At 44.6% G+C, this 12,197-nt stretch overlaps 1 protein-coding gene across 4 annotated transcripts in view; it reads left to right on the forward strand.

The window, feature by feature from the left end:
- Positions 1–12,197, forward strand: part of LOC113015675 (interleukin-1 receptor accessory protein-like 1-B) — a 333,561-nt gene that overhangs the window by 285,095 nt on the left and 36,269 nt on the right. For all 4 annotated transcript variants that reach the window (XM_026157786.1, XM_026157785.1, XM_026157787.1 and 1 more), the window contains one exon: positions 3,788–3,920. In XM_026157786.1, the coding sequence (XP_026013571.1) occupies positions 3,788–3,920 (133 nt within the window). The remainder of the gene's footprint in view (positions 1–3,787; positions 3,921–12,197) is intronic.

Raw genomic sequence — 12,197 nt, forward strand, 5'->3', positions numbered from 1 at the left:
TTCTGTATGCCGTACGCGTCTTCAGTGCTGTTCAGATCACGAGTACTGAAAAGCTTAGCCTCTTCCTTCTGAAGTATTTTACCGCTAGCTGCAATTTATTCAAGGCTGTTAAAAGCGAAGGAATAAAGAAAACAAAGGCTTCCCTACTCAAGAGCTTGATTGTTAGGATCTGAATGGGAAACGCTGGTAGATTAAGTCGACATGGATGGTGCACGCACTGCATGCAGATGTAGTGATGTGTAATCGTCAGCACACAAGGGCAGTACAATGCTCTATTCACTCAGTGTAGGAAGTCTTTCAGTTCTCCCATGTGTGGGATTCCTCTTTCAAACTTTTTCTAGCTGTCTTTTTTCCTCATATTTCCACTTTCTTTAATGTCAGAGATGTAGAAATGCATACATCCCCGCTCCTTTTCCCTGTATTCTTCTTTGGCGACTCACGCTTCCACAGCTTCAAGTCTGTCTCCTTTGCCACGGGAATCTTTGCTGACGTCTCCGTCCTGCAGCCACAGCGACTGAGAGAGATGCTCTGGAGGCTCAGAGAGATAAGAGAGGAGAGACAATCGCATTAAGACTCACTTTACCCCCCTGACCAAGACCAGAGGTTGGGATTTGAATGTTAAAATCAGTAAGCTTAAATCCCTGCATGGCCATTTGTGCATTTCCCAGACTGAGCACATTACTTCCTTCTCTGCAGCCTTTAGCTGCTCGCAACTACACCGGCACAAATTAGCACGGCATCGTTAAGGGAATAACACGCAGCCATATGCACGAGGAGCTCCCTTGGAGTGAGTCTTAGAGAATGACACTGTGACTGGTGTCTGCACAGCAGTCTAGCTGTCGACGCTACAACACAATATGCTGTTCGAATCTATGGGTGAAGCCTCTTGACATCAAAGGTGGCAAAAAAAAGAAAGAGAGGAACCGTGTTTCCTTTTACTGTTCTCTGCACCTGTCAAAATGGTGTGTTTAGGGTCTTTTTTTTCTTGTTTTTGTTGTTTTATTTGCTGCTACTGCACACACCAGCCCGCCTCCTTTGTAACACCACAGAGACCCCTAGTGGAATTGAGAAGTGTTGCAATGTGTCTGAAAGTGTGTGCGTGTGTGTGTCTGTGTGGTCCAGGACAGATCCCACCATCCCCAAAACTCATTTTCTCTGTCTCTTTCATTTTCGCACTCTCTCTCACACACACGCACACACAAGCCTTATCTTTCAGCTGTGGACAACTTTTCTTTTTTTTTTTTTTCCTTTTTTTGAGCCGTGAGACAAAATGCAAAACTGCCTCCTCCCAGCCTCCACACACGCACACACACACACCTCAAATTCAGGGCCTTTTCTGCATCTCCAAGCCAGATTTTCCCTGTTAACGCTTTAGCTATCATCTCAGTGCACTAGACTGCACTAGAGGGCCAAATTAGAGCAGGCCTTGGTAAAATAAAATCCCTTTATCTTTGAACTAGCAAGTACCCAATTATACGCCACAGTTATCTCCCATCTCACAGACTTCTGAGTACTCGCCACAGGCCAATGAGCACGGAGAGCTAATGAAGAGATGCTGAATCACCTTTTTGCCTTCCTGGACACACAACTGGTGGAGCCTCCTTGATCAGCTGCCACTTTTTTATGCATTAGAGTCATTCTCCAACTTTGATGAGGTGGTTCTTCTCCCCCCGGCAGCACAGGGCACTGATTCACGGATATGCCGTCGGTTGCGGCATACATATGATTAGCGTGAAAGAAGAGTGAGAGGTCTCTAATCCCGAGCAGAGAAGAGAAAACGGGTTTTAAAGTGGTTTATCTGCTTCCAGTCACAGAGGATGTAGAAAATGAAGCGATGCAGAGAGAGGAACTCCTGCTGATGTGAAAGACGGGGCTTGATATGGGTCTTCTGTGCATGACCCTGATCATCCCAGGTAGTCGATCTGTATATCACGCTGCCTGTTTGTACAGAAAAATTACCTGAGGTGTTGGAAGCTTTTTCTCTTCCTGTTTTCAGCCTTGTTAAACTTTTACATGTGCTTCAATTTTTGTGCTTTCTACAGCTTTGGTTCTTATGGATATGGATTTATTTCATTTCCCAGTTGGTCAGCATTTTAAGATATTTAACTCCTTAAGCTCTAAGCCGTTATGTTAGAATACCCATGTAAGAAAGAGGGTTTTTTTAATGTAGCACCAAATCACAAGAAGAGTATATTGTAATAAAAAGACCCTACAACAATAAGAAGGAAACCCCAACAATACAATGACCCCCTAAGATGACCCCCGCAGCACCCAGCTAATCAACACCACCAATGGTGGTCAGTGTTAACTCAGGCCTTCGTGACACAACCCTGCTCCATTTATCTTGCAACCAGCAGTAGGAGTGAAATGGCTTGTGGTCCTCTGTGGTCAAAAATACCCTTTTTATCGATAAGATTGCATACTGGAAAGAAGATGCTTAAGAGTACCCAATGCGTTTCAGTGTAATGACAAGGTGTCTCATCCAAGCATTCATATGGAGCTGGAAGTGAGGCAGGTTTCAGTGTTATCACCACTTCTTTGAGATGCCAGCAGCTTTGGCTAAGCATCTGATGCCCTTGGAATGACAGCGGGCTCACTGACAGCCCTCATAATGAGATTATTGTTCCTAGGTGATAAAAGTAAGGCCACTTCCACTTCATGCATTAATTTGTATGTAAAGCTTTATCTCTAAACTTATGTGCAGGCCCCATTAAATATTCGTTCTGTCAGTCGGTGCTTTTGCTCTTTCAAAGTTGATTTTTGGCATCTTTTAAAGCACAAGTTTGTTTTTGTTTTTTTGACCATGGTATCTAACAGGGCCAACCTCTTCCAGTCTTGATAGGTTAGGTTGTCTGGCAGTAATTCACAGGTTTTCACTTCTTGGAAGTTGCTTGCACCCAAATGGTGATAATGGTTATGAAACAACCACCATTACCGTGCACTGCTGAGCACTTAAAAAGGAATTTGGGTGCAATCAAGCCACTGCGCTGTAGCACGGATTTTTGCCAGAGAGAATAAACACCTTTTATTTTCTGATTCACACCGAAAGCTGCATGTTAGTTGTATGAAGTATGAATGAAGGCTGACTTAGGCACAGTCTGCTTCCACAGACCCATAAGGGCATATCCTCTTATCGCAGCAATACAAGTATAATTAAGTCGATAATGTGCAATTTGAACTCCTGCTTAGGCTGTGCGGTTTGAATTGTGAGTTTTGCATTCATTACCAGCACAAGCCACCTCCTCCTTAACAGCCGTACCGCACTGTGGTGTTTAAACATTTCCAAAATACTTCCTGCAAAATACAGCGATGTAAATGTAAAAGTGGGATCTGACAGAGAAGGGAGCTTTGGAGGAGGGTAAAGAGCTTTTGTGAAGGTACAGTGGTGTTACAAAGTTGGCATGAAAGAGGGTTCAAGAGCGCGTTTATAAGTTTAAGAGGGTGTCGGGGAATTTAAAAACGGTTGAGTGTGGTTTAAGATGGCACCTCAGGAGAGTGAGGAACAGTTTAGGAACTGATGGGATAGCAAGGCTGTCGTGGAGTGTTTCGGAGGGTGAAAAGGAGAGAATAGGTTCTGTAAGTCAGGCATCAGATATCATATCTTGTGGCTATTTCTATCCACCATATTTGGAAAGGAACACTCTGATCTCTTATTTTTATTTATTTATGTACTTATTTACTTATTTAGAGGACACTGTCTAGGGCAGACCCTTCGACAGTCATCAGTATCTCAGGGCTAACATTTGTAACATTTTTATCAGGTGACTCCTTCTCTCGTCTCCCACAGGAAGTCCGGTTAACTTGACGTGCAGAGCGTTCTTTGGATACAGCGGAGACGTCAGTCCACTCATCTATTGGATGAAGGGGGAGAAGTTTATCGAAGACCTGGATGAGGAGAGGATTCAGGAGAGCGAAGTCAAGTAAGAACTTCAGAGCTTCAATTTTATGAATGGGGAATATTTTGGGAAATGAAGGTGTAAACTGTAAAATACAGATATTTATTATCTTATTATCTGTATATCCACTTCCATTTTATTTGTATATATTGTCAAATAACAACAGTTGCCTTAAGGGGCTTTATATTGTAAGTTAAAGACCCTACAATAATAATAGAGAAAAAGACAGCAACAATCAGACGACACCTTGGCAACAGTAGGGAGGAAAGACTTCCTTTAACAGGAGGAACCTACCAGAACAGGGAGGGGCAGCCATTTCCAGAGACAAGTTTATTGTAAGGGATTTTTCTTAACACTCCCTCCTACCTTTTCTCTCCCCACTCGACAGGTGAATACCATGAGGTTTTGCACTCTCTCACATACTAGACCAGGCAACAACTTCCAGGGCAGCTAAATGAAGCCAGAGTGGCCAAAATGACAGTTCATCTGTGGCCACTCAAGGCTGGTTTCAAAAGCGAGTCAGTTCCCAGACACTCTCACGTCAAAATACCCAACTATAGCCTTTAGATTAGCTTGCGTACAGTCTTGTATGAATAACAGTTTTGGTTTCTATAGCTAATTTGCTGGTTGTATGGGGGTGGTTGTTTTTCACAAGTCACCAGGCTGGACACTGTTAAAGCTTATATTTAAGGCTGTGGCTGCTTTAATAGACTCTGCTTGCTATCTCCAGCCTCCGTTCTGTTAATTCCCATCATAGAGCTCGACCTCTCAACTGTGTTTGTGCCTTTTTGGAACATCCATTCATTTTCATCTGCTTATCCAATTCACCATAGGATGGAGCCTATCCCGGCTAGGTCAAGAGGCAGGGTTCACCAGTCTGCCGCATGGCTAACACAGAGAGACTATAATTCACACTCATATGTACATCTGTGGTCACTTTAGAATCACCAGCTAACCTAACTTTGTGCATGTTTTTGGACTGTGGGAGTATCCAGGGAGAACCCATGAAGGCAGAACATGCAAACTCCACACAGAGGTGGATTCAAACCAGAACCTTCTTACTGTGAGGCAACAATTCTAGCCACCAGATGTGCTGCCAGCTGTTTGAAATATTCTTTTTTCAAACAGCTTTTGTTAAAATATTCTATTCTCCAGAATATTCTGCTCTCCAGTTTTTCGTTTTTGTTTTAGTTTGGTAGTTGGCACTAAATAGCAGGTTTCTGTGTTTGCACTTGGCACCAGTGCAATTTATGGATGCAGTTTGCTAACCAAGCCTGCTAGCATTAGTTGATAAGCAGCCACTCTACCCTGTGGTACAGCAGCCAAAACAAAAATGTTAAGGTATAAAAATGTAGAGTCCGGAAACCAATTAGTGATCTCACATTGCCTACTTTCAGTCAGGCCATATTGAGACCTCTGCAAAGGCAAAATGGAAAACAGAAGACAGTTAGGTTATTGCACACCACCAAGCATGAGCCGGAGGCGTCCCCAAAACAGTGAGATCTCATGAAATTTGAGCTTTCCAATCCAAATAGCATATAATAAAAATTGTGTCCAGATTGGGCAAAAAAAGATACAAATCTAAGAAAAATATGCACATATGACCGTTATTAAACCGGTTATAGCGACAGAAATAATCTGCCGCTATCACTTAGTCAGAAGTGACTAATATATTCATGAGTCACTTCTGATCTCTTCAAAAGCAGCACAGGACCCCTCGGCTGAACTGGTAAACACCTATTTAAACTCAATTTGCCACAACTCTGTGACCACCCATCAACACACCAAACAATGAAGGGAACCGTTCACTACCAAGCTACCATCTAAATATTCATATTGAGCATTTGATATTCATGAATGCCTTATGTGGCTGTTTAATAATGCAGGTAGCTATGCATTCTTTATCAGCATCTACTGTATATGCGCAGTTCAGGAACTGCTCCATCAGTTAAACAAAAGTGCAGCAGCAGCAGCACAACAGATGGAAACTCTAACTGAATAGCCTCCTTTTCCATTTGAGTGACCACCATGTTTTTGGCTCATTAATGAAAACAGAAGTCTGTTTACTCTGATATCAGCATCAGCCGAGGCTGGTTGACCATCCAAAAATGAAGCCTAGACGCAACTCTTCTTCCTTTAGTTTTGACAAGTCATGTGAGGTAAACAATGGAGCTTTAGGAACTGTCGCACATTTAAAGTTTCACCTTGCAGAAAATGAGATTTTCTTTTTATTATATGCCTATAATAAGTAGGCGTCTAATACTGTCAATCATAAATGTTCAGCCATGATTGACAGCAATGCAGTTATACAGGGAGAGAAAGAAAGGTTCACTGGGGGAAGCTGGATTTCCAGCATGTTTAAACGATGAACCTGGACCCATGGTGAAAAGTGTTGTTTTAGCTTGACGGCACTGACATATGGAACTCGTCCAGAATCATTTTTATTGATTCACTTTGGATCAGCCATAAAAAACAAAGCAGACATTTCGTGCCATTGCTAAAGTGTAGCTGATGGTATCGCTTCTGCTTTAGGCCTATTTTTCACCTGTGATTGGAAATTTGATAGATTTGCTGCTACATTTACAACATTACAGGAGTAAGATGGGATCCGTTTACTTTAGCTGCAGGGTCACTTTATTACATATACCTACACATACACATACACCTTGCTTTTGTTGAATAGAAACCCCTTTTCTAGCTTAATAACTGTCCTAATGCTGTAGATTTATGGGCAGCACTGCCATCATGCAAATCCGCTATTCTACTTATAGACTGTATATAAAAGATAGATTTAGGTAATATACCATCACATATAGGTTAAGGAAACCCCTTAAACTCAAAGCTATTTGGCCACCACCGTATTGGGTTTTTGGAGCTAGAAATGACCGTATTTAGATGCGCTTGCCCATTTCTTCATCACATCAACTTTGAGGACAGAATGTTCATTTGCTCCCTGATTTATTCCACCCACTAACAGGTGCCACGATGAAGAGATAATCAGTGTTATTGCCAGTGATCATAATGTTATGGCTGATCGGTGTACGATATGAGCTTTGTGAGATGGTATCCTTCTGAAAAGGGGATAGATATGGTCAACACTGATACACAGGAAGCTTTGGCATATTAATGCCTCACGGCTGGTACAAGGGTGCCCACAGGGTGCCTGGAAATACTGCTTTCTGTGCCAGCACCCTAAATTGCTACAGGACAGGATGGATCCATCTTGCTTCTAGGTTTGATAAACTAAGATGCTCTTTTGTCATACCTTGCTGGTAAAGAGTTGACTTTTTTTTACTGATCTATTACCTCAAAACAAGTCTGACCACGCTTCTCTGCTCTCGCCCATCTGCAATTTATTTTGCTCCTAAATTTTCACTCAGTGGGTATTTTCTTTTTTGGCACTCTCCCTTTAAAACCTAGACATGAATGTTTTGAATGTCTTAGCAGATGAGCAGTTTCTACTCAAGCAGCCTGTCTGCCACTAACACATGTCACATTCAAAGTCACCAGTCAGCACACCCTCGTGACCATGTCTACATGCCTAAATATTTTTAGTTTGTGGCTCATGTTTGGCTAATTAGATATTTGCTTTAATGAGCAGTTGAACGAGTGTACATAATGAAGTGGCCAGTTAACCAGTGGGTTGATGTCGTGCAGTTAAATCAGTTTATAATTGGCACGTAAAATACTGTCAGCTGGGTGGATTACAGCCTCAGATGGCTCATATTGTCTGTGATGTTGCCAAAATTGCAGGATGGTTGATCTTTGCTTAATCACAGGCCTGAGAAAAGGTCACAGTTTCCTTGTTTGATGGACTAACAAGGGCAGAACATTACACCAATGCTGTACTTTTGTTCAAGATTATGCACTGATCTTCAAGCGGTGAAGGTCAATCGAAATCCAGAGCAAAGTGCTCACCCTTCTTAAATGAATAATCAATCCTCATCATCAATACACGGCCGCCGAGACTATTAAAAGATAACGTGTGAAACAGTGGAAACCATCAAGTTAGTAGAACGTAGTAGAACGTAGCAACAGTTTAATCCATCCAGAACAGTTAAATCCTTCCCAAATCAAAAACCCTGGATTAACGGAGATGTTCGCGCGGCACTGGCGGCACGGAACACCGCCTTTGCCTCCGCGAACACATCGGACTACAAACACGCACATTACCAACTCCGGAAGACGATCAAAGCAGCCAAACGTGAGTACAGGGACAGGGTGGAGCAACAGTTTGACAACCCTCGGAGTATGTGGCAGGGACTAAACACGATCACAGACTTTAGAGGGAAAACCAGCACACCGCAGACCACGGCCTCTCTGTGTGAGGATCTAAACGTATTCTACGCTAGATTCGACACAGCGAACACCATGAGACCGGACAGTGTGCGCACTGACGTCATCCGCGGTGCGCACACTGTGTCTGAGGAGGATGTGCGGAAGTGCTTCAGGAAGGTGAACGCACGCAAAGCTACTGGTCCGGACGGGATTCCCGGCCGCGTCCTCAGGTCATGCGCGGCTCAGCTGGCTGGAGTGTTCACGCACATCTTCAACCTTTCCCTCTCTCTGTCTGTAGTCCCAGCCTGCTTCAAAATGGCCACCATCGTCCCTGTACCCAAATCCTCCACCATCTCCTCATTGAACGACTGGCGACCTGTAGCCCTGACCCCCATCGTAAGCAAATGCTTCGAGAAGCTGGTCAGGGACTTCATCTGCTCTGCACTACCCGACTCACTGGACCCTCTACAGTTTGCATACCGCCACAACAGGTCCACTGATGATGCCATAGCCCTGACACTACACACTGCCCTGTCACACCTGGAGAAGAGAGACACGTATGTGAGAATGCTGTTTGTAGATTACAGCTCAGCATTCAATACCTTCGTTCCCTCGAAGCTGGACAGGAAACTGCAGGATCTAGGACTGAGCAGCTCCCTCTGCAGCTGGATCCTTAGCTTCCTGTCTGACAGACGCCAAGTGGTCAGACTGGGCAGCATCACCTCATCCCCCATCACACTGAACACTGGTGCTCCACAGGGGTGTGTACTGAGCCCTCTCCTGTACTCACTCTACACCTACGACTGCACGGCCACTAACAACTCCAACACCATTGTGAAGTTTGCGGACGACACTACAGTGGTGGGTCTTATCACCAATGGTGATGAGACGGCTTACAGGGAGGAGGTCAGCGCCCTGACCCACTGGTGTCAAGACAACCATCTCACCCTCAACGTCGCAAAGACAAAGGAGTTGATAGTGGACTTCCGGAGGTGCAGAGAAGTACACACCCCCATCACCATCAACGGCGCTGCTGTGGAGAGAGTGAGCAGCTTCCGGTTCCTTGGTGTACATCTGGCTGAGGATCTTACGTGGTCAGTACACATAAACAAAACAGTGAAGAAGGCGCAGCAGCGCCTCTTCTTTCTCAGGAGACTGAAAAGATTCGGCATGAGCCCCCGCATCCTCAGGACCTTCTATCACTGTGCCATTGAGAGCATCCTCACTGGATGCATCACCACCTGGTATGGCAACAGCACCGCCTACAACTGCAAAGCTCTCCAGCGAGTAGTGCGGTGCTCTGAACGGATAATTGGAGGTGAGCTTCCCTCCCTCCAAGACATCTACAGGAAGCGGTGCCTGAGGAAAGCGGGGAGGATCATCAAGGACTCCAGTCACCCCAGCCATAAACTGTTCAGACTACTTCCATCAGGAAGGAGGTTCTGCAGCATCCGGTCCCGTACCAGCAGACTGAGAGACAGCTTTTTCCATCAGGCCATCAGACTGCTGAACACTTCATAGACACCTCAGCTTCACTACTGGAACTTTAACATTATGCACTCCATACTGTACAGTAATGCCACTGTTTTGCACATGTCTCAACTCTGTATATTTTATTTTTTTTATATATTTTATTTATTGTTTACTCTATTTAACTTGTAAAATATGTGTACACACACACACACACACACACACACACACACACACACGTAGAAAAATATTTAGTATACACATCCAGAAATGCATATACTATTATATATTGTACATATATTTATTAGTTTCAGATGTAGCCATTCTTGTATTTTGCTTGTTTACATTATTGTATTTTGCACAACTCTGTTGCTTGTGAAGCTCGCACACAAGAATTTCACTCACATGTGCTGTACCAATGTACCTGCACATGTGATGTGACAATAAAAGTGATTTGATTTGATTTGATTTGATTAAACATCTCAGATCAATATAAAGATAGAGCACAGGATATATAGTGCTGTGCAAAAGTCATGAGCCAACCTTTATTTCTTTATATTATGCTTCCAAGGAGCCAGACTTTCTTGTAATTTAAAAAAAAAAATGGTCTTGTGCAATAGTTCTCCAGGCTTTCTTTGGACACTGGCTGCTTTTCCACTCACTTACAGTCTAGTCCTTATACCTGACCATTTTCAGAGGAATGTTTGTGTTGTTTCTTTGTTGCAACTTGACCTAGGAATCATTCAAGCTTGGCAAAGGAAGCTAACTCAGGAGCTAAACCAGTGGTTTGTCTACACATAACAGACAACTGCAGAACCAATTGTATCTTTAGGTACTTGCTAAACAGCCTGTCACAAAAACACATTAAAAACAATCCATTTCTTCAGTTGAACCCATGAAAAGTACCAAAGATAAAACAGTTTGAAGCAGTTTCACCAGCAAGGTGATTCCCAAAGAGCTATTACCTAAAATCCTGACATATCTCAGTATGGTGTGCAGTGTGTCCTTAAAAAAAAAAAGGAAACTGCAGAAACCTGACACACAATCTGAAAGATGCATTTGATACTTCAGATGATCCATCCACTGCTCACTGAAACCTTATCAGAAACTGTATGAATGGAAAGGTTTCTGACAAGAAGTTCTCCCTTCTCTTAAGAAGGGAAACTGTGACAACAGTGCGAACGTTGTTCCTCTCACACGCTCCTGCACACCAAATCTGGAACTACTGTCCATCATGTGTCGTCCTTTTATCTACCTCGGGAATTTACATCGGTCATTGTAAGTGCCGTTTATATTCCACCACAAGCGGACACGGTCACCGCCTTATGCGAGCTGCATGAGGCACTCACACAGCACCAGACACAACACCGGGACGCTGCGCTTATTGTGACGGGGGACTTTAATAGCGCCAACCTCAAACGCGCAGCGCCGAACTTTTATCAACACATCACCTGCCCCACCAGGGGTGAAAGGACACTGGACCACTGCTACACTACAGTCAAGGACGGCTACAAGGCACAATCCCGCCCCCCGTTTGGCAAATCTGATCACGCCGCCATCTTCCTCATGCCAAAATACAAACAAAGGCTGAAACAGGAAGTTCCGGTTCAGAGGAAGGTCGCGCGCTGGACGGATCAATCGGTGGCCGCGTTACAGGACGCACTCGATGACGCAGACTGGGGCATGTTCAGAAACAGCTCCGACGATGACGTCAACGTGTTTACGGAAGCGGTTGTGGGATTCATCGGGAAACTAGCGGATGATACCGTGGAGACAAAGACTATCACAACGTTTCCCAACCAGAAGCCATGGGTGGATAAAACCATCCGCGACGCTCTGAGATCCCGCACCGCTGCCTACAACACGGGACTCATGACGGGGGACATGGACCCGTACAAAGCCGCGTCATATAACGTGCGGAGGGCGGTGAAAGAGGCGAAGCAGCGCTACGGGAGGAAACTAGAGTCACAACTCCAACAGAGTGACTCTAGGAGCCTGTGGCGGGGACTAAGGACAATAACGGACTATAAAGCACCAACAACCGGTATGACGAACGCGGCCGTGACTCTGGCAGACGAGCTGAACACTTTCTATGCTCGCTTCGAGGCTGCAGCTAAGGTCTCCAACAATGCTAGTGTTAGCGGCGCTAACGGCTGCAGACAGGAAGATACTGCCAGCACCGGAAACGTGCTCGTCATCTCCGAGCATGAAGTAAGGAGAGCCTTCAAGAGAGTGAACACCAGGAAAGCAGCAGGACCAGACGGCATCCCAGGTCGTATCCTAAGAGACTGCGCATACAAGCTAGCTCCTGTGTTCACTGAGATATTCAACATCTCTTTATCTCAGTCGGTGATCCCCACATGCTTCAAAGAGTCCATCATTGTTCCTGTCCCGAAGAAACCCCACCCTGCTTCTCTCAATGACTATCGCCCTGTAGCCCTCACCTCAGTAGTGATGAAGTGCTTTGAACGCCTGGTCAGAGACTTCATCATTTCTTCACTACCAGACACACTGGACCCACTACAGTTCGCTTACCGTCCAAATCGTTCCACA

This window comes from Astatotilapia calliptera, chromosome 23 (genome assembly GCF_900246225.1).
Source record: "Astatotilapia calliptera chromosome 23, fAstCal1.2, whole genome shotgun sequence".
Classification (NCBI taxonomy): domain Eukaryota; kingdom Metazoa; phylum Chordata; class Actinopteri; order Cichliformes; family Cichlidae; genus Astatotilapia; species Astatotilapia calliptera.